Raw genomic sequence first — 22,352 nt, 5'->3', positions numbered from 1 at the left:
GAAAATACGGACTTTATAATTAATGCGTGTCAACTGCACGAGGAGCATTGGGGTGGACACTTTTCACGGTCACAATCTTCCCATTGAATACGACATGCAGCAATTAAATTTCCATCCAGGTCCCTAACTGTACTGGAGGATGAACAGCGACATAAGGCAAACAAACTTCGATGAACACTGGCTGACCCTGGAATCGAACCCTGTTTTTCGAAGTGTGGGCTGAACGCTCTATTACACCATCAGCAACCCAGGAAAATGCACAAGGGCGGCCGACCATGATTGGGGATAAGACAAGGAAAGTTACGTGTTGACTGATGGTGAAGGGTGAAACGGTCTGGCACTGGCACAGCAAAAGATCACTGACACTACTCTGCTGGCTGTGTGAGTGAAAAGTATTACAGGAACTATTTGTATGTAACAGCAATATGAAACACACAACATAAGAGTATGAGAGGGAAGGATACTCTGTCGCGTGAGAAGAGTGAGTACTATGGAAGGTAGGACAATACCAGCGGAGGATTGTTCGCAAACTTTTGTTCATGGCTCTACATCGTAAACCATAGAGCTTCACTGGGAGACAGCCGGTGGTGCAGTGGTAACATACGCAGCTTGCAACTGGAAGGCCTTGGATTCGATTATATCACCTGTCACTGTCAGATTAAGTTTGTTTCCTTTATGTCCATGTTCACCCTGTGGTACAATTGCAGACCCTGAAGTAGCCTAAATTAAATTAAAAAAAACAAAACACAACAAAACTAAAATTTCATTAGGCTACTCAGAGAGTTGTCAAGGAGCCGATGATTTGGCTTTGTCCTGTGACCTTGACCTTCGAACGATTGCTATTAAAATAAAAAAATGCTTCATTCTTGCCTGACTCGTAGCCCTTTCATCTTTTGACCTTGTTCTGTGACCTTGATCATCGACCTATTATTCCAAAAATTCAGATCTCATCATCCATGGCTAACTCTCAGTACTCAATCAAGATTGGCCAAAATCTCTTATCTAATCTGACTGTTCCGCAGATGTCGCTGTGTCGCCCACCTCCAATCCCACCAAACCCTCCCGTCTTAAGCGTGTCCACTGTCCATCACTTTTTCTTTCTTGGACCGCGTTAAGGATAGAAGGGTAAGAGGGAGTGGAACTTCATGATGATGATACAGGCATGTATGTATGATATATTATAGTTGTTTTGAAGATATCTGATACAAGTTCTGATATTAAATAACTACTCAATAATAATAATAGTTTTTCATTGCTGTTTTACAGTTATGTAGCCTTCGGAAATTTTGTGAAGCAGTCAGCAATGTGACAAAATTAATAATCTGATGACATAATGGAGGTGCACAAAAAGCAAGATTTTTGACAAGCTGGTGGCAAAATTATAACAAAACTAACCGACGGCTATTGATATGCTTCTCAGGATAAGCTGGTGTCCTGCTGGTGTTTCCGTGCGTTGGGTTACTGTCATATTTTTATATAATTGCCAAAGAACAATATATTACGTGGGCTTATTGTTTTAGGTGAATGAAAAATCTTTACTTTACTTAGTTAAAGATGCATCTTTAATCATTACCTGTTATAAATAATTGGTGAAAGATATGGTATAGAGGTTGGGTTGTGCTGTTGGCTTCGTAGTGACTGCAGTGACTGCAGGACCTAAAAATATCGTTAGTGTCATTTAACCGTATGTTGTTGGTCCAAATACAGGTCCCGGTCCATAAGCTGGTGCAGGCCCGTACGCTGGTGCGGGCCTGAAGGCTGGGTAATGCGCCTGTCCGACGTAGCTGACGTCAGCCACGAAGCCAGAGTCTCCATCGACGTAGTAGGTGACCTTCTGCAGGCGGCCGTCGGGAAGGTCGACATAATAGGAGCCTCGCGTCGTGTACCCGTCACGGTCCTCGCTGTGGCCGTAGTTGTTGCCGTACACGTCACTCACACCCCAGTCGAAGTTGTACCGTGGGTGCGTCTGTGGGCACGTACGCATGGGGTGTGAAGGTCATCGATTTACTTAAAGAGTACCCATCCATCAGAGAGAATATCCTGACAAGTAAAGGGTTAACTGCAACATACATTAATAAAGAAATGAAAGCTAAAGACAGAATGGTGAAATGAAATCTTTTTTTCTTTTTTAAATTTCAAGTTCGCCGATGTGATTGCTATGAAAGGCACAATCACGTGAACACGATTACACAACCCAATAAACTATTTCATTCTTAGCCGATTTGCCTCACCCCCCCCTCCTTTTATTTTATTGGCATGAACCACATACCGGCTTCATAATGTTTGCTTTGCGTTATCAACTTCAAAACAAATTGAAAATGCCCAAACATGACTGTTTATCTGGACTGTAAATAAATAACATTAAATATATTATCAGCCCAATATGTTTGAGCCTTGTTCACGGCTAATTCGGCTTAAGAACTAACAGCGTAATTTCAAGAGATTTCCAAATATGGCTTAGGACTGTTTGTACGACCGACAGTTTCTTAGGGAAAAAACTATTATAAAGCTCTGGCAGTGCATGAAACTTAGCATGGATGATACCAGTTTGCCTCATGTGGCTATGGGAAAGAGTAGTAATCTTTAGATTACTTCATTTTGTTTCGATTAGGTCTGGCTGTGACGCCTTAGATTATGATTCAAATTTCTTGGAAAATTTTGCCTACCAGAACAGATTGTACAAATTTCACTCGTCACCCTCATTCGACCCTGAAAGTATTTGACGCTACTGACGCGTCAAACTACATGAGTTGGTTAAGAAACACTAACTTCCAGGACTGAAAGAATAATAAGACAAACTGATTTTTCTTGAAGGAACAGGCACTGAAGATACAAAACAGCTCAGTTACAGAGCAAATTAAGTCATGAAAGTGATCAAGGTAGAAAGCAACATCAGTTTTTTGGAAAAGATATGAAATCAAGACTTCAACTGGTTCTGTAACTTTAAAGGAGCAAACAGTGAAAACCCAATGAGTGTAGGAAGATCTCCATCACAATGTTTCCTAGGTCGGAACGAGACTAAGACTCACATTGTGTAAATTAAAATAGACTTACACGTCTACCTATCTATCTATCTGTCAGTAAATGTCTATTTGTCTGTCTTTCCATCTGAATATACGGTAAGCATGTGAGGAAATATGTGAGAAGGATTGCAGGAGATTGATGACATGAAAAAATCTGACATGTCAGATTGAACAAAGAAGGATTAAGGAAGGTTTTGACTCCTTCTGGCAAAGGGTGTCTTTTCTTCTGGGTACTGTTAACCCATTTCATTCAGCTCAGAAGTCCACTCTCGTAATCTGAGGATGGCATGAATGAATCAAAACAGGTGTTATCATCTGGGAGAGGTTAAGCATGTGGGGTGCGGTGTGCAAGGAAAGTTGCTGAATGCTGTAACTTGTTTATTGGCAGTGACGCTTGTTTAACAGTAGATGGATGTTCGGTTGGAGTGTGTGAGAGAGGAGTGTGTGTTGTACCAAAGATTATTCAGTATAAATATAATGAAATGACTTATGATACAGGTGAAAGCAAGAGCTGCGAAGACGAGAATGGAGTTAGATGAAATGTTACATCTAATGCATGCAGACGACGCTGTGTTTCTTGCTACTAGTGAACGAAATTTTGGTAAACTGGTTAAAAGTTTTGCAAATGTCTGTGAGCAGCGAGGTCTGAAAGGAAATGTAGTCGAGAGGATAACGGTGGTAAAGACAGAAGGATACTGTGGGTGTGATGTACTGGTGCAGAGAGAGAGAGAGAGAGAGAGAGAGAGTCTTGAAGTGGTGGAAGGGTTTGAGTATTTATGATACAGTAAATGAAAACAGGTAAATATGTAAAAGAAGCGAGATGCTGAGTGGCCGGAGGAAGTAAAGTGGATGATGTTGTGAAGACCGTGGTAAGGAACAGAGTTCTGAGTAAATAGTCTGTAAGAGGATTGCTTGAATGTGTACAAGTTAGGCAGGTACCCTATATGAAAGCGACTGAAAAAGTGTAGGCATTAGAAGTGAATTTAAATGCTTAACTGGCGTAAACTGTATCGATATGAAATGTTAATTGTGGGCAGATACTGAATGAGTCATGTGAGAAAATTGAGTGAAATCTAAATCAGTCCTGGTGATTCATATAACAGATCAAGTGGGCAAGTTACTAACATTGTATGAAGGAGCTGGTCTGTACGGCGGCGCAGGCGCGTAGTGTGCTGGAGGCCCGTATGAAGATAGCCTGACTGGGACTGATGATACAACAGCCGCCACAGCCAACACAACAGCAACAGTCTGGTGGGAGAGAGGAGGTCAGGTTTAGTAGCTGTTCCATGACAACCAGTGTACCAGCATATCATGTGTGTATCTGTGAAGGGACTGACTACCGACAGCATTACTGAGCAAGGTAGAATCAAAGGCTTTTCTCATTTCAGCTGCCTCGTTTCACTGACTCGCTCCAATCTCTCTCTTCACCACAATGTCGCTTCTCTCTCTCTCTCTCTCTCTCTCTCTCTCCTTTCCATCACTGTTGTACTCGTCACTGTTTCTCTGAACTCTCTGCTTGCATCCTTCACATTGAGGGGTGTTCGTTGCACCCGTTTATCTACACAGTCTTACCCCCTTTTTACTGTGCAACTGTCTAATGTAATAGTAAACATATTATCTCAGTTTTTGTACTTACAATGGGTCGTCACTGAAGTTGTCTTCTTCTGCTTGTCTTTTTAATGGACTATAAAATCTTCTAAAAACAATGTGCCCAGGCATCTTTAAATAAATGGATCTTATAGTTTCTTTCTTTTCCTTTCGGTGTTCCTCGGATGAGGAAAGTTTTCCAGGTTTCAGCCTTGGATTCTTTGTTTTTCTTCATTAAAAATTTTATTAGATTTTTGGTTTTTGTTTCGTACGCACAGTTCCGAGTTTATAATTCTTCTGGAGAACAAAGTTAATGTCTATAAACTTATTCACTGCATTAATATCAAAACACACACACACACACACACACACACACACACACACACTATCCCGCAACGTTGAGTGGGCTAGAGCTGACTCTGAATCTGTGAGAAATATATATATATATATATATATATATATATATATATAAATGAGTATAATTATCTCCATTAACAACCTGACAAAACTGATGAATTACGTTGATCACACTTGGCTGCACGAAGCGAAACTCCACAGTGACCCGGATCAAAGAAACACAAATATCAAATAATTTTAATCGATCATGAACTGGGACAAAGTTTAATTAACTGAAAAGACTGAGTGGCTTCCATGTTAGGTAGAGTATTTTTTTTTTCCCACTGAGATGCATTCTGTGTAATACTGTGAGAAGTTAAACCCCTTCAGTCAGTTCTTAACACCTCCAGACGATTCTGTTCACTCAGACCAAAGACCCTGTATTCATGGGGTTAAAAAGTCTCCATTAACCTCTTCATCCCCCGAGGTCTCTCCCGAAGCTGAAGGAAATCGTCTGGTAGTAGCAAAGAATAGAAATAATAGTACAAAAAAAAAAAAAACACGTAATCGGGCTAAAGAAATAAAATTAGGCCGTATTATTACACAGCCTGGTATAAAATGGCAAACTCCTCTTACTCAATGGGCCGTGGTATTGTGAGTTTACGTGGGTTTCTAGCACCACTTCATTACCGATATATTTTGCCTTTTGACCTTAATAACTTCTTACATTTTGCTATTGTCATTTCAGTATCTTCTTTCTCTGCTAGCGTTTTTTCTTTCTTTAATTTCCTCGTTGTAACTAGACGACTGGTAACTTACGAAGGAGGTTTAGCTGTGAAGGGGTTAATTTAGGTCATGTCTCACCCCTCCAGTTCGAAAAAAAAACAAAAACAATTTCTTGATTAGAATGAAACCATTTCTAGGCAACAAAAATAAATTTAAAATAAAATAATCAGATTGGAAGAATTAAAGGCATAGTTTACGTGAATAAAATAGATGAGAACGTTAACACAGCATATACAACATTAAGAGGAGGGTATCAGGCCTCCAAAACCCGATATTATACACTGATCAAATGCAAGAGGACACACACCTTCATGTTGGTGGTGTGAAGAATGGTGATGTAGTGAATGGAGTTGGTCCGGGCACCCACCCTGCAGCTGGTGGGGTGGGGCAGGGTGGGTCTCTACATCCGCTGCCTTTCAGTTCACATTGCTATGCTTGCCTTGGAATGGGGAGGGAGAGGGGTAGGAAAAAAACAATAAACTTGCTTTACTGCAAATTCATCGCCCTTATCTACTATCTACCATACTGTCTCTGTAAACATTCTTTTTATTAGTCTGTCTCATTCGGCAGGAGGATGTCATTTTTGTTAAAATCTTTCTCCTTCCTGACGACTTAAATTCAGTTTAGGAAAGAGTTTGAAATTGCAGGGCTCACATATCTCCATATATAACTTTTTCTGAAGTCATTCCTAAATTGCCTAAAATCATAATTATGGAGATATACAAGATTTGCATAAAAAATGCCTTATTGGATTTAAGTGGTTAAGCATAATCCAGGTTCAGGCAAAGTGTCTGAGGAAAAATGATCCCAATATTTCCTTGAACTTGGCAAGAATTTACAGAGCAGTTTTGTTGAAGACAGCCTTGTGTGTGATTAAGCTGTTTACCGGGTACTGGCTCACATGAATCTGCTGGTTCGACCTAACCTGATCTGTACATCCTCCCGTCCCCCACAAGACTGTTGCTGTTGTTTTGGCTGTGGCGGCTGTCGTGTCATCAGGCCCCGTCAGGCTGTCCTCATATGGGCCTCTCCAACACTACATACCAGCGCCGGCGTACAGAGCTGCTGATCCTTTTTACAATGTTAGTTGCAGTTGATCGTACATACGCCTTGCTGATATTATCACACAGCTTTAATTAGTCCTGGCTGCAGTGCATGGCAAATACACATCGTTACTAGTATCATGCAGTTCTTTTTCGTTCGAATGATCTCTCGCTAATATTATCACGCACTTTTAGTTACGTTTAATTACAATTTGCCGTACACACAATGAAGAAGGCAATGTGTAGATGTGCCATTTGTTAATAACTTGCGTTTATAGATGTTGGTAAAGCATTTAATTGTAGCATTATAGTAATTTCATAGCTGAGATTGATGATATTAAGTAAATTAACGCCAACAGCACAGTCTGCACTGTCTTCCTTCTGAAACGAATTACTTGGGAAGATTTCACTCCTTTTCAAACGCCGTTGCTCAAACTAGCTTTCATCCGCCGATTCTGCAGCTTGTCATTCAACGATAGATTTAGTTACAAAATGAACTTGTATTTAACAGAGGTCATACAGCTGATTTTTGAAAGCGATACTCTTACAAACTCATAATTAAGACATTTTATTAAGTATGGATTAAAGAATTGCGTTTCCATATATATTCAGTATAATTTAAGTTAATGAAATTATTATAATAATCAAGCGATACTTTTTTTCGTATTCGAAGACAAACTTATGGTACACATTATTCCTATACCTTTACTTCTATTTTTATAATAAATTGCTCTACGAGATGCTATAGATACAGGTAACTATTGATGCAGAGGCCTCAGTGCTAGCATTAGGCGATGGTAAAGCCAAGAATATATTCACCTTGATATGGATTAATAACTACTTTTATATTATTGAAACATTAAAAACTGTCTACCAGTATAACCAGTAGCAATGCCACTAGCTCTTATAATATTATCAGGTGTTCTTCTACATGAATCTCCCCTCCAGCCCCACTCTTCAACTCCTTGTATGTTCCCGTCGCGGGCTCCGGCGGTGTACAGCTTCGACTGGGGTGTGAGTGACCGGTTCGGCAACGACTACGGCCACAACGAGGACCGTGACGGGCACTCGGACGCGAAGCTCCTACTTTGTCAACCTTCCCGACAGCTGCCTGCAGGTCACCGACTCCGTCGACAGAGACTGGCTTCGTGGCTGACGTGAGCTACGTCGGGGAGGCACATTACCCATCCTACAGGACCGGACCAGCATACAGGCCTGCACCAGCCTACAGTAGGACCGGGACCTGTATATGGACCATTAACCACTTATGGTTGATGAGCTAATGTGTTTGTTTGTCCATCCTCACCTTGATAGATGTCCCATCAATGTTCCTTCTTGTTGATCAGACACATGTTATGTGTGTGGAGTACTTATCTGAAATGTGTATATTTCACTAAAATATATAGGACGTGCAATTATGTCTTTCCCTTATTCTTATTCATACAAGGGCTATGATGTTTTTTCGGAAGAAGCATTGATGTTTCTATACATAACACCAGATATCACTCTGGTACTAGTCAGTGGCTGATTTATAAGGATGCTCCTGTTTAGCAACTCTGAAAATATTTTTCTTGGTTCAGTCAGTTCCATACAAATGATGAGAATAAGCCTTAAAATTGGGTGGAAGGTGACGAAGTTGTATTTAGCTCTTACCTGCCCCACCCGCGCTATGGTGATTACATGACATATAGTCCTGTCACCTTGGCTGCTTCTGTTTGTCTTCCGTCATCCGCATTTTGCTTCTTATACCTTTTTGTCATGGAATGGGATCGTGACGTGTCCAGTGTGGTCATTCATTACTAAATCATAAATAGTTCGATGGGGAAAAAAATGAGAATGCAAATGGGAACACTAGGAGAGTACAACAATGCTGCCGTATAATTGGATTATGGCAGAACATTTGACTTTGCCCTGTGACCTTGACATTCGACTGATTATTCTCAAAATCAAATTACATTAATCTTGCCTGATCCTTAGCCCTCCCACCAAATTTCGTTTAAATGAGATCAAAACTTACTTGACTTTGCCGTGTGACTTTAACCATTGGTGTCTCATTCTCCAAGTCGACTTTCCCTATCCTTGGATAACTCTCAGTCTTTCCACTTAGGGTGGACGAAACTGACTAAAAAATGTTTTGGCCTATATCCTTGACCTTTGACGAATTGTTATCAAAATCAAGTAAGTTCATCCTTGCATTACCCTGAAACCTGCACAAAATTTGGTTTAAATCGGATAAATGTGTTTAAGATGAACTTGCCATTTGGCTTAGACCTCTGAACTATTGATCTCAGAAACAATAGGCCAACCCACTGACTGACCTTCAACCTTTCCTCCAAGTTTGGTTCAAATTAGATAGAAACTGCTTTAGTATGTTCACACAAATTCATTTTGATCCTGCCCTGTGACCCTGACCCCTGTCTACCTGTTCCTATAATTGGGCAATTTCGTTCTTGCATTTCCCTCAATCCTTCCACCAAATCTGGTCCAACTCGGATCAGAGTCATATAAGTTTACCTTCCATGTGATCTGAACCTATGATTTTTAACTGTGATCTTCATCTGACAGAGTGTATGAAATGTTAAGTCCCTTCATCTCTGACGTACCGTGAACCATTCTACAAAACTGTTAGTAAAATAATTATTTAAGCTGTCCCTGTTGTGTGACCTTGACAGTTCGACTATGATTCTCAAAAATATATTTAATATGTCAGTCCCTTAGCTGACCTTCGACCCTTCCACCAATTGTAGGCCTAATCAGATAAAAACTGTTTTCCTTATTTTGTGTACACACAGACACAATAGATTAATAAACAAATAATTTAAAAAACGAATCATTTGAATTACAGCAACCAACTTCGAACTCCTAAACCATGCAGAAAGTAGCATGGGAGATTATTATTAATATTTTTATTTCAGCCGTACGATACAATACACACGGGCTGAACTTATCCTGCGATCTTGACATCTGACTGAACCTCAAAATCGATTATCTTCGTTCTTGGCTTACCCTCAACCCTTCCAACAAGTTAGGCCTAAATCGGATTAAAACTGTTTAAGTTGGCCTTGCCTTGTGACCTTGAACTGTGATCATTTTATATGTAAAAATCTACCTCTTGGATAATTCTCAATCTTTCCATCAAGCTCGGTTAAAATCAAATCACAAGTGTTCGAATTATTATGTTAACACACAATGGGAAACACAGACAATGTCCAGCAAAACATAACACCCGTCTCGCAATCTCGAGCACTGGTGTAAAAATGTATGCCTCCCCATGACGGTGTCATTTTCCACGCTATGCAACACACAGTGCCAAAGAAGTGCTTCAATAATCTTCTCGCTGTTAATTGTAAACCATATATGATTGTTTCCAATATCTCCACGGCTATAATGTGCTCAGTGTTAGGCTGTAAAATATGTTTTGCAAGAGATGGTGATGGAAGATGAAGTTCAAGAAAGGGAGATTATTTCATAATGATTTTGTAATGTTCAGGCATCTAGATTTTGGTGGGATGAAAACATTTGGAAATGAGATGTTGGTTTACGAGAGGAAGAGATATCAGTGGACACAGATAACAGTCTGAACTAGACAGCTCGCAGAGAGCGCATACCTCCGCCAGCGCCTATACCAGACAACACAGATCATCACCAAAACTTAATCAACGCTTCCTTGGCCTATGACCCACGTATCCACAAAAATTTCATTCATATCCATCAATAACTTTTGGAGATATCTCATGGAGGGAAAAAAAAAAAAAAAGATAAAGAAAAAAGATAAAGAATCCTGAACCTGGACGCGAACTTGGATACCTAAGCAACAAAATTTAAACATCTCTTTGTTGGTCCATGACCCACATGTCCACAAAATTTAATTGAAGTACGTCCGTAACTTTTTTTTTTTTTTTTTTTTTTTTTTTTTTTTAGAGACCTTATGGGAATGGAAACAAAACAGACAAACAGGGGTGAATACAGCCTGGAATGTATTCAATATGGACGGTGGGTATTATCTTCAAGATTGTGACACATAAAGATGGGAGGTATGTTGGACTGCAGGACCTTAAGAGAACAGAATATGGAGTCTGTGCCTAGGGTTTCTAAAAAAAAAAAAAAAAAAATCTGCCAGGGATCTGAGGCTGCGGTCTGTTGCGGATCATCATAGTGGTGTAGAGTAGGGTTAGCCGGTCAGACTCATGGACAAAGCTCGTTTCTCCTTGTCCCTGTTCATCCAGCAGTAGAAATGAAAACTTATCGATGGTTGTGGCTTGCATTTTATGGAAGGATTGGAGCTTAACAAACATCGAGTGTATAGCTCAACTTTTTCAGTCCGATTAGTTGTTTATAGTTCTGTTGTAGCTACATCAAGATAATTTCCCAACATAAGAAGAGACTTTCGAACTGGAAAGGTTAAATATTGCCTTCGTTTAACTCTTCACTATACAAGAAGACTCTCCTAAGCTGAGTAACCTACAGTCAGTCAAGTGGCAGCTATAATACAACAGAAAGTGAATCTCGTGTAGTCGATAAGTATCAATTAGCCTTCTTTCTCTTCTCTTTCAGGAAGGTTAAGCCATACCTCGCACACTTTGGCTCAAGGGGTTTGGCGAAGGAGTTTTGTCGTAAAGCCAGTTAACCATTTCAGTCTGATGATATACTTTGTGTTTTATACTTGCTAATATCAAGCAATTTTTTTTGCCTACGAGAATCATTTCGAAGTGGAGAGGTTTAGTAAAGACTTAGTCCATCACTTAATCCACGGGTTGAGTTATAGGGGCGAGCCTTTGACCTTGACCTCTGGATTATTGTTCTCAAAATTGTAATCCTCCAGTCTTGCCTTATCCTGAACGTTTCCACTAAATTTGGTCGAAATCGGATAAAAATGGTTTAAGTAGACCTCGCCATGTGACCTTGACTTTTGACCTCTGGCTCTCAAAAACAGTACGTCATCTTGGGGAATACTCGTCAATTTCTCGACCAACTAAAGAAAATGAAAACAGTGTTCTTTCTTTCACAAACAAACAGACGAACGGACAGACATATAAACAGACAAATATATAAATATATATGTATATAAATAAATAAATAAACAAATAAATATATATATATATATATATATATATATATATATATACAGAGAGAGAGAGAGAGAGAGAGAGAGAGAGAGAGAGAGAGAGAGAGAGAGACCTGGACTAGTACCAAGTGATACAATACCCCATCGCGCTTCCGGACGTGCGGGTACAATATAAATGTCTAGGACTGACGGGGTTCAGATGGCATGAAGGGACTCGGTGAGGGGGGAGGCGGCGAGGAGGGAGGTACGAGAGAACTGGGTACTCGTATGCGGGAGGAGGACACGACAGACAAAGATGGTGGAGACGCAAGAGGAAGGCTTAGGCTCGTATTCCCGTTGGTTAAGAAAGCTCCCCAACACCTCTTCCTGAGCGATTTATTTGTGGACCGGGGTGGTTATTGTCATTTCGTACGTTATTTATGCAGAATATGAAGATACTGGAAAGTTTTAGGTAAAACAGAAGAGAACAGTAAGGTGTAATAAATAAAGAGATAGCTTAACGAAAGGTGTTCGGGAGGTTCCTCATACGATGAAAATACGGGCTTTATAATTAATGCGTGTCAACTGTACGAGGAGCATTGGGGCAGACAATTTTCACGGTCACAATCTTCCCATTGAATACGACACACAACAATTAAATTTCCATCCAGGTCCCTAACTGTACTGGAGGATGAACAGGGACATAAGGCAAACAAACTTCAATGAACACTGGCCGCCTCGGGAATCGAACTCGGGTTTTTCAGTTATGGGCTGGACGCGCTAACCATTACACCATCAGCAACCCATGAAAATACACAAGGGCGGCCGACCATGATTGGAGATAAGACAAGGAAAGTTACGTGTTGACTGATGGTGAAGGGTGAAACGGACTGGCGCTGGCAGAGCAAAAGATCGCCGACACTACTCTGCTGGCTGTGAGAGTGGAAAGTATTACAGGAACTATTTGTATGTAACAGCAATATGAAACACACAACAAAAGAGTATGAGAGGGAAGGATACTCTGTCGCTTGAGAAGAGTGAGTACTATGGAAGGTAGGACAATACTAGAGCAGAGGATTGTTCGCAAATTTTTGTTCATGGCTCTACATCGTAAACCATAGAGCATCACTGATAGACAGCCGGTGGTGCAATGGTAACATACGCAGCTTGCAACTGGAAGGCCTTGGATTCGATTATATCACCTGTCACTGTCAGATTAAGTTTGTTTCTCTTAAGTCCCTGTTCACCCAGTGGTACAATTGCAGACCCTGATGTAGCCTAAATTTAATTAAACAAACAAAACACAACAAAACTAAAACTTGACTAGGCTACTCAGAGAGTTGTTAAGGGTCCGATGATTTGGCTTTGTCCTGTGACCTTGACCTTCGAACAATTGCTATTAAAATCAAATTGCTTCATTCTTGCCTGACTCGTAGCCCTTCCATCATCTTTTGACCTTGTTCTGTGACCTTGATCATCGACCTATTATTCTAAAATATCAGGTCTCTTCCTCCATGGCTAACTCTCAGTACTCAATCAAGATTGGCCAAAATCTCTTATCTAATCTGACTGTTCCGCAGATGTCGCTGTGTCGCCCACCTCCAATCCCACCAAACCCTCCAGTCTTAAGTGTGTCCTTCATCTATCACTTTTTTCTTTCCTGGACCGCGTTAAGGATAGAAGGGCAAGCGGAAGTGGAACTTCATGGTGATGAGACAGGCATGTATGTATGATATATTATAGTTGTTTTGAAGATATCTGATACAGGTTCTGATATTAAATAACTGCTCGGTAATATTAATAGTCTTTCATTGCTGTTTTACAGTTATGTAGCCTTAGCAAATTTTGTGAAGCAGTCAACAATGTGACAAAATTTATAATCTGATGACATGATGGAGGTGCACAAAAAGCAAGATTTTGACAAGCTGGTGGCAAAATTATAACAAAACTAACTGACGGCTATTGATATGCTTCTCAGGATAAGCTGGTGTCCTGCTGGTGTGTCCGTGCGTTGGGTTACTGTCATATTTTTATATAATTGCCAAAGAACGATATAATACGTGGGCTTACTGTTTTAGGTGAATGAAAAATCTTTACTTCGTTAAAGATGCATCTTTAATCATTACCTGTTATAAATAATTCGTGAAAGATATGGTACAGAGGTTGGGTTGTGCTGTTGGCTTCGTAATGACTGCAGTGACTGCAGGACCTAAAAATATCGTTAGTGTCATTTAACCGTATGTTGTTGGTCCAAATACAGGTCCCGGTCCATAAGCTGGTGCAGGCCCGTATGCTGGTGCGGGCCTGAAGGCTGGGTAATGCGCTTGCCCGACGTAGCTGACGTCAGCCACGAAGCCAGAGTCTCCGTCGACGTAGTAGGTGACCTTCTGCAGGCGGCCGTCGGGAAGGTCGACATAATAGGAGCCTCGCGTCGAGTACCCGTCACGGTCCTCGCTGTGGCCGTAGTTGTTGCCGTACACGTCACTCACACCCCAGTCGAAGTTGTACCGTGGGTGCGTCTGTGGGCACGTACACATGGGGTGTGAAGGTCATCAATTTACTTAAACAGTACTCATCCACCAGAGGGAATATCCTGACAAGTAAAGGGTTAACTGCATCATACATTAATAAATAAGTGAAAGCTAAAGACAGAATGGCGAATGGAAATCTTTTTTTTTTTTAAATTCAAGTTCGCCGATGTGATTACTATGAAAGGCACATTCACACACGATTACACAACCCAGTAAAGAATTTCATTCTTAGCCGATTTGCCTCACCCCCCTTTTTATTTTATTGGCATGAACCACATACTGGCTTCATAATGTTTGCTTTGCGTTATCAATTTCGAAACAAATTGAAAAGGCTCAACCATGACTGTTTATCTGGACTGTAAATAAATAACATTAAATATATTATCAGCCCAATATGTTGGAACCTCGTTCACGGCTAATTCGGCTTAAGGACTAACTGTATAATTTCAAGAAATTTCTAAATGTGGCACCGGACTGTTTGTACGACTGGCAGTTCCTTAGGGAAAAACTATTATAAAGCTCTGGCAGTGCATGAAACTTAGCATGGATGATACTAGTTTGCCTCATGTGGCTATGGGAAAGAGTAGTAATCTTTAGATTACTTCATTTTGTTTCGATTAGGTCTGGCTGTGACGCCTTAGATTATGATTCCATTTTCTTGGAAAACTTTACCTACCAGAACAGATTGTACAAAGTTCACTCGTCACACTCATTCGACCCTGAAATTATTCGACGCTACTGACGCGTCAAACTACATGAGTTGGTTAAGAAATACTAACTTCTAAGACTGAAAGAATAATAAGACAAACTGATTTTTCTTGAAGGAACAGGCACTGAAGATACAAAACAGCTCGATTACAGAGCAAATTAAGTCATGAAAAAGATCAAGGTAGAAAACAAAATCAGTTTTTTTGGAAAAGACATGAAATGAAGACTCTAATTGGTTCTGTAACTTTAAAGAAGCAAACAGTGAAAACCCACTGAGTGTTGGAAGATCTCCATCACAATGTTTCCTAGCGGAATGAGACTAAGACCTAGATTGTGTAAATTATAGATAGACGTACAAGTCGTCCTATCCATCTATCTGTTAGTAAATGTCTATTTGTCTGTCTTTCCATCTGAATATACGGTAACCATGTGAGGAAATATGTGAGATGGATTGCAGGAGATTGATGACATGAAAAAATCTGACATGTCAGATTGAACAAAGAGGGATTAAGGAAGGTTCTGACTCCTTCTGGCAAAGGGTGTCTTTTCTTCTGGGTACTGTTAACCCATTTCATTCAACTCAGAAGTCCACTCTCGTAATATGAGGATGGAATGAATGAATTAGAACAGGTGTTATCATCTGGGAGAGGTTAAGCATGTGGGGTGCGGTGTGCAAGGAAAGTTGCTGAATGTTTTAACTTGTCTATTGGCAGTGACGCTTGTTTAACAGTAGATGGATGTTCCGTTGGAGTGTGTTAGAGAGGAGTGTGTGTTGTACCAAAGATTATTCAGCGTAAATATAATGAAATAGCTTATGATACAGGTGAAAGCAAGAGCTGCGAAGACGAGAATGAAGCTGGTTAAAGTATTACATATCTAATGCATGCAGACGACGCTGTGTTTCTTGCTACTAGTGAACGAAATTTTGGTAAACTGGTCAAAAGTTTTGCAAATGTCTGTGAGCAGCGAGGTATGAAAGGAAATGTAGTCGAGAGGATAACGATGGTAAAGACAGAGAAGGATACTGTGGGTGTGATGTACTGGTGCATAGAGAGAGAGAGAGAGAGAGAGAGAGAGAGAGAGAGAGAGAGAGTTGAAGTGGTGAAAGAGTTTGAGTATTTATGATACAGTAAATGAAAACAGGTAAATCTGTAAAAGAAGCAAGGAGCTGAGTGGCCGGAGGAAGTAAAGTGGATGATGTGCAGACCGTGGTAAGGAACACAGTTGTGCGTAAATAGTCTGTAAGAGAATTGCTTGAATGTGTATAAATTAGGCAGGTACCCTATATGAAAGCGACTGAAAAAGTGTAGGCATTAGAAGTGAATTTAAATGCTTAACTGGCGTAAACTGTATCAATATGAACTGTTGATTGTGGGCAGATACTGAATGAGTCATGTTAGAATACTGAGTGAAATCTAAATCAGTCCAGGTGATTCATATAACAGATCAAGTGGGCAAGTTACTAACATTGTATGAAGGAGCAGGTCTGTACGCCGGCGCGGGCGAGTAGTGTGCTGGAGGCCCGTATGAAGACAGCCTGACTGGGACTGATGATACAACAGCCGCCACAGCCAACACAACAGCAACAGTCTGGTGGGAGAGAGGAGGTCAGGTTTAGTAGCTGTTCCATGACAACCAGTGTACCAGCATATCATGTGTGTATCTGTGAAGGGACTGACTACATACAGCACTTTTGAGCAGGGTAGAATGAAAGTGTCTTCTCTTGTCAGCTTTCTTGTTTTCACTGACTCACTCCAGTCGCTCTCTTCCCCACATTGTTGCCTCTCCCCTTTTTCACGCTCTCTCTCTCTCTCTCTCTCTCTCTCTCTCATCGCTGCTGTGCCCGTCACTGTTCCTCTGAACTCTCTAGTTGCATCCTCGTCACTGCGGGGGGTATGTAGCACCCGTTTATCTACACAGTTTTATCCTGTTTTTATTGTACCACTGTCCAATGCAGTAATAAATCTGTTATCTCAGTTTTTCATCTATACAGAGTCACCACTGAAATTGGGTTACTGTGAGTTAACGTGGGTTTCTAGCATCAGTTCATTACCGATATGTTTTGCGTTTTGACCTTAATATCTTTTTACATGTTACTGGTGTCATTTCAGTCTCTTCTCTCTGCTAGCGTTTTATCTTTCTTTAATTTCCTTGCTGTAACTAGACATCTGAGCTCAGCTTACAGAGGACGTCTAGGTCATATCTCACTCCTCTAGTTAGATAAAATCTCTTAATTTGAATGAAACCATTTAGAGGCAACAAAAGTGAAATGAAAATAAAACAGATTGAAAGAATTAAAGTCGGCATAGTTTACGTAAATATAACGGAGGAGAACGTTAACTTAGCATATACAATATTAAAAGAAGGGTATTAGGCCTCCAAAGCCCGATATTATACACTATGATCAAATGCAAGAGGGCACACACCTTCATGTTGGTGGTGTGAAGATTGGTGATGTAGTGAATGGAGTTGGCCCGGGCACCCCTTATATACCCTGCAGCTGGTGGGGTGGGGCAGGGTGGGTCTCTACATCCGCTGCTTTTTAGTTCACATTGTTATGCTTGCCTTGGGATGGAGAGAGAGAGGGGTAGAGAAGAGATGGGAGGAAGAAAGAGAGTGGAGAAGGGAGGTTCTAAGGAAAGGGGAGGCTACCAGGTCTGGGAGAGAGGGAGGGAAGAAAGGGGTGGGGAGTTCAGAAGAGAAGAAAGAGAGGGGAGGGGGAGTGTTAAGTGTGGGAAGCAGGAAAGAGAGAGGAGGGGGAGTATTACGTGTGGGAGGGAGGAAAGAGAGGGGAGGGGGAGTGTTACGTGTGGGAGGGAGGAAAGAGAGGGGAGGGGGAGGTTTTAAACGAGCGAGTTGTGCAACATAATTAAGCAATGCATTCACCCATTAAAACCTGCTATGGTTAAAGGTCGCCCATGTGAGAAAACTTTGCTATTATATTGTCTGTTTGTTTTCACCTCTCACAACTGATCCACTCTCACGGCCTCAGTACTAAGTCGGGGGTGTATGAAATTTGATGAATCATAGTTATGAAGAGGAAATGAATATCCTTGGTTACTATTCAGATCGACCCTCTAGTCTGACTACGCTTCATTATCAGCCGAGATGGGAGACATTACAAATCTGAATACTCATCAGTTTATAATAAATGGCCTTCATACCAACTCTGTCACTATGGTATTCTGTAAAGAAGCAACGCGACTATTGTTATATTTTTTAACACGAAAAATACGATTAAAACGGGAGTTATATCAAGTCCCTCAATCCTTTCATGATCGTGTGTGTGTGTGTGTGTGTGTGTGTGTTGTATCTAGTGCCACACGATTTTCTTCAATTGAACATGAACACTGGAGCCTAAGATCATCAATGTCGGGGCTATTAACCGTTTCATTGTCGGAACAACTCTAATATTCTATTCCAGGTAATGCCAGACGATTTTATTTAGCTTAGAGTGATTTGTAAATGTATGAAAGAGTTGACTGAAAATGGACCCCTTCCTTTTTTTTTTTTTTTTTTTTTTTTTTAAGTAATTGTTCATTATTGGAAGTTTTGCCAGATAACACATACTAAAGAACGCAATGCGTGTAAAATGTTAATAGTCATATTAAGTATAATATTTTTAATGCAAGTACTAGGTACTGTGCTGTGAAGAAGAGTAGCAGCTACAACAAATGCGAGGAAAAAAAAGAAAACTTTAAAGTAGTATGTCACTCTAGATGCCGTCAGGTATCTCGACATGTTTCTCTTTATTTATGTGACCAGATGGCCGATTTATAGTGTACTGTACTAGTTTTATCAGTTTTTATCCGATTTCAACCAACCATGGTGGAAGAGTTAAGGGTAAGGCAAGAACGAGGGAAACAGATTTTCATATTAATTAGTCAAAGATCGAGATTACAGGGGAAGGTCAGATTTGGACTAGTGTGTTTCTGTATGAACAAAATAAAAAACAATCTTGATCTGAATAAAAGGGGTTGGCCTGCTGTATTTTAGAACAATGTCAAAGGTCAAGTGGTAAGGTCAATGCAAAAAAGCTTCCATCCGATTTTAATCAAGCTTGGTGGAAGGGTTTAGGGAAGAGAGGATTCAGTGTAGAGGACAAACGGTCAAAGATTAAGGTCACAGGATAAGGTAAAAGTTTGACGTGTGTATGTTGCGGTATAGGCTACTATAGTCTCTGTTTTGACTGAGGGAATTTGGCCTCTCACAGCCTGAATACCAGGTCGTGGTTGTATATAATTTGATAAACCTTTGTCACTAGGTAAGGATGAGTCCTTGGTTAGTTGTCAAATCAAACCTCTAGTTTGTCTACAACTGGCCATCAAGAGAGCGGAAAGGGGTTAAATATCCTTGTCCGATGAAAACAAACAGACTGTAGTATTTACTTGATGTTTGTCAGCTTTTGTTGTCTTCGCTACACTAGAGTATTCTGTTTTTACTCTAACTTGACCCAAATTTTCGTCCATTTGCAATTATTATTATTATTATTTTTTTTTTTCACGTAGCTCATTGGCAAAAACATACAATACTTACGGCTCTACATCCTTTCCACAGCACTTCTTCGTGACTAGCCTCGTATTGAAGTGTTAATCTATAAATATATAACTTAGTTTCAAGGTGAAGAAATAGCAATTTTAGGCGGAGTAGGAGTAAAACGTGTGTAGTATTTTGTTCATGCTATTACAAACACATTTAGCTTTAGAGGGATTAGTTACAACCTTCAATAAATCCCTTCACTGCGAGGGTGTAATCCTGACCTAATGAGTCGTGTGGCTGCAGGAAAAATGAAATATAAACGATGTTCTCTGGATGAAGGGGTTTGAAGTAGTTTTGAAGTGAGCCATCAGGGGAGGTAGAACCTATCTCTCCACTAGGGAAAGTTGAACGATATACCACCATGTATGCTGGTTCGTGACAAGCTGATCAAGAGACTACCGTGACAGGAAGGACGTATTCTGTGTGTGCAGACTTCGTAACACCTTCTTCTTAGTGATTTGATATACAGGGTGGCCTGTAAATAGCGCTCCAAAAGAAATCCACTTGGAAGTATCTAATGTGTTGCGGGGACTGCTTACTCAGCTGGCGTGGGCGTGGCTGTGGCAGTGGGAATAGGAAATGAACGAATGATAAAGCGTAGATTCTCACAACACTGACTGAGCCATTTCCGCAACACACGATAAATTACCCTGCGGAGCGGAACAATGTGTTTCTGGTACCGACATAGTATACCTCAGTAAATTCGCCCCTTCAGTCCGGTGACGTATTTTTTACTCGATGCTTGCCATTTGGTGATTTTCCAAATATTATGATAAATTTTTCGAACTGGGCGGGGGAGATATAGGCCTGTATTCTCGTCGAGTGAGGAGATCCCTAACACCTCTTTCTTAGCGATTTGTTTCTGAGTACGGGTGGTTAATATCCTTTTGTACGCTATTGATGCAGAGTATGGCGATAAACAGTAGGATTGATCTATGTAATTCAGAAAAGGATAGTAAAATGTAACAAACAAAATAAATCGCTAAAGAGAAGGTGTTAGGGAGCTTCCTTAACTGACGTGAAAATGAGCCACAGCCCTCATGAATCTATCTATCTATAGCCCGACGCCCTAATCCCGCAAAGGGTGGCCGCAGACAAAACGCCTCCAAGTCACTCTGTCACCCACCATTTGACTACCCTCCCCCCAACTCACCCCCCCCTCCCTCATATACCTCTCAACTCCATCCCTCCACCTCATCCTCGGTCTACCCCTCCCTCTCCCTCCCTCCACCTCACCTACATACACCCTCTTAGTCAGTCTTTCATTCTCCATCCTCTCCACATGTCCAAACCACCTCAGTGTATTTCTCCTAATCTTTTCAACCACATCCACATCTACCCCACAACGTTCCTTCACTTCTTCATTCGTCAACCTGTCCCTCCACGTCACTCCACATGCTCCTCTCAAGTAACTCATTTCCACTGCACTCACTCTTGACTTGTTCCCTTCTTGCAAGGTCCACGCCTCGCTTCCATACGTCAGGGTAGGGATCACAATACCATCATGCAGTGACTTCTTAACTTCCATACTCACCTCCCTATTTCTCATCACTGCTTTCAGTGTACCAACAACCTTCCTTCCCTGCTGTACCCTTTCATTTACTTCATCCCCCAAAGTTCCATCCTTACTCATCACACTACCCAAGTACTTAAATGCACTCACATTCTCCATATCCTCACCATCCAACCTCACTGTACACTCTGTTACTTCATTCCTCTCAAACACCATAACTTTACTTTTGTTTACATTAACTTTCAGCTTCCTCCTCCTACACACTGTCCCAAATTCATTCACCAAACCTTGCAACTCCCATTCATCTTCACTCAACAATACTGTATCATCAGCAAACAGCCCTCATGAATGCCTTTATTAATTGAGATCCACTCTAAGTTGAGTAATATCGCCAGGTGAAGGCAAGAATAATACAAGAAAATGCGTCATCGGATTGAAGGGGTAAAGTGTGATGCGCAAAATAAATCACTGAGTAGGAGGTGTTACGAAATATACGAAGCCACTTAGAATACAACCCTATGTCTCTTGCGTTATAAGTAGAAATCTCGTTGGCGTGAGACACCGAAGCACTTTTCCCTCATCGACATTTTTTCCTGACCACATTTGCATTCAATAATTTTTTCCTACTAGACTTCATTTTGACGTTATTTATGCTATTAAATCCATGCCCAATCAGAGAAAGATTACCTGTTACAGCTCTCTTATTGCCTATTAAGCTGATTGCCAGTTTTCATGCAATTTACAGCATCAGTTGTATGTTAAAGTTTATAATTGGGGACAGCCTCAACGTATAACTTGGACCTACTGTATTGCTTTACACATTATTAATATCGTTTAATATCCAACCTAATCAGGTTCGTTTCGAATAAGTGATATAATCGGTAATTGTCTTGAAAACTTTGTATTATAATATTAATCCAAGAAAGGATTACTGCACAACCAGTTAACAGAATAACTTGTAATTTGAAATGAATGTAAGTCTGAATTAATGTGATTTCCATTCGATGCAAATCTATTGAGAAGTGCTTGGACTCTCAGTATTTTATAATAATGCTCTATATTCACTGGTTTTACCAGAATGCACATTTTAAATGTGTATTTTTTTCTGTGTTTTCATTGGTATTAACAAAATATATGTGTTTATAGCCTGATGAAGCCAAGTGAGTTGGTGAAACGTTGCTAGCACAGATAACATTCACCCAAGATGTTTACTGTTAGCCAGGTGATCCATGTTATAGGTCA

At 40.6% G+C, this 22,352-nt stretch overlaps 2 protein-coding genes across 2 annotated transcripts in view; both read right to left on the bottom strand.

Moving 5' to 3' along the window:
• Window positions 1-1,678: 1,678 nt before the first annotated feature.
• LOC145403130 (uncharacterized) lies at window positions 1,679-6,728 on the bottom strand. Its single transcript, XM_080274957.1, has 4 exons — window positions 6,658-6,728; window positions 6,040-6,106; window positions 4,149-4,271; window positions 1,679-1,966 (listed from the first exon to the last, which is right to left on the bottom strand). The coding sequence occupies exons 1-4, from the start codon at window positions 6,726-6,728 to the stop codon at window positions 1,679-1,681; spliced, it is 549 nt and encodes a 182-aa protein (XP_080131083.1).
• A 7,322-nt stretch (window positions 6,729-14,050) lies between these two features.
• LOC145403129 (uncharacterized) overlaps window positions 14,051-22,352 on the bottom strand; it is a 73,383-nt gene continuing 65,081 nt past the window's right edge. Inside the window, exons 2-3 of the mRNA XM_080274956.1 lie at window positions 16,526-16,648; window positions 14,051-14,338 (exon numbers count right to left, since the gene is read on the bottom strand). Coding sequence (XP_080131082.1) covers window positions 14,051-14,338; window positions 16,526-16,648 — 411 coding nt within the window. The remainder of the gene's footprint in view (window positions 14,339-16,525; window positions 16,649-22,352) is intronic.

Source organism: Coenobita brevimanus, chromosome 60 (genome assembly GCF_032717465.1).
Source record: "Coenobita brevimanus isolate Jiangsu-jjx chromosome 60, ASM3271746v2, whole genome shotgun sequence".
NCBI lineage: Eukaryota > Metazoa > Arthropoda > Malacostraca > Decapoda > Coenobitidae > Coenobita > Coenobita brevimanus.
Note: the sequence above shows the minus strand (reverse complement) of the source record. Positions and strands in the feature narration are given on the sequence as shown.

Excerpts from the sequence above, each read along its gene's own strand:
- LOC145403130 (XM_080274957.1), bottom strand. The coding sequence starts at position 6,728 with ATGACACGACAGCCGCCACAGCCAAAACAACAGCAACAGTCTTGTGGG. Across the intron at positions 6,107-6,657 it reads CGGGAGGATGTACAGATCAG|CTGCAGGGTGGGTGCCCGGA; the intron begins GTTAGGTCGAAC and ends CCACCCCACCAG. Across the intron at positions 1,967-4,148 it reads GACCAGCTCCTTCATACAAT|ACGCACCCACGGTACAACTT; the intron begins GTTAGTAACTTG and ends ACGTGCCCACAG.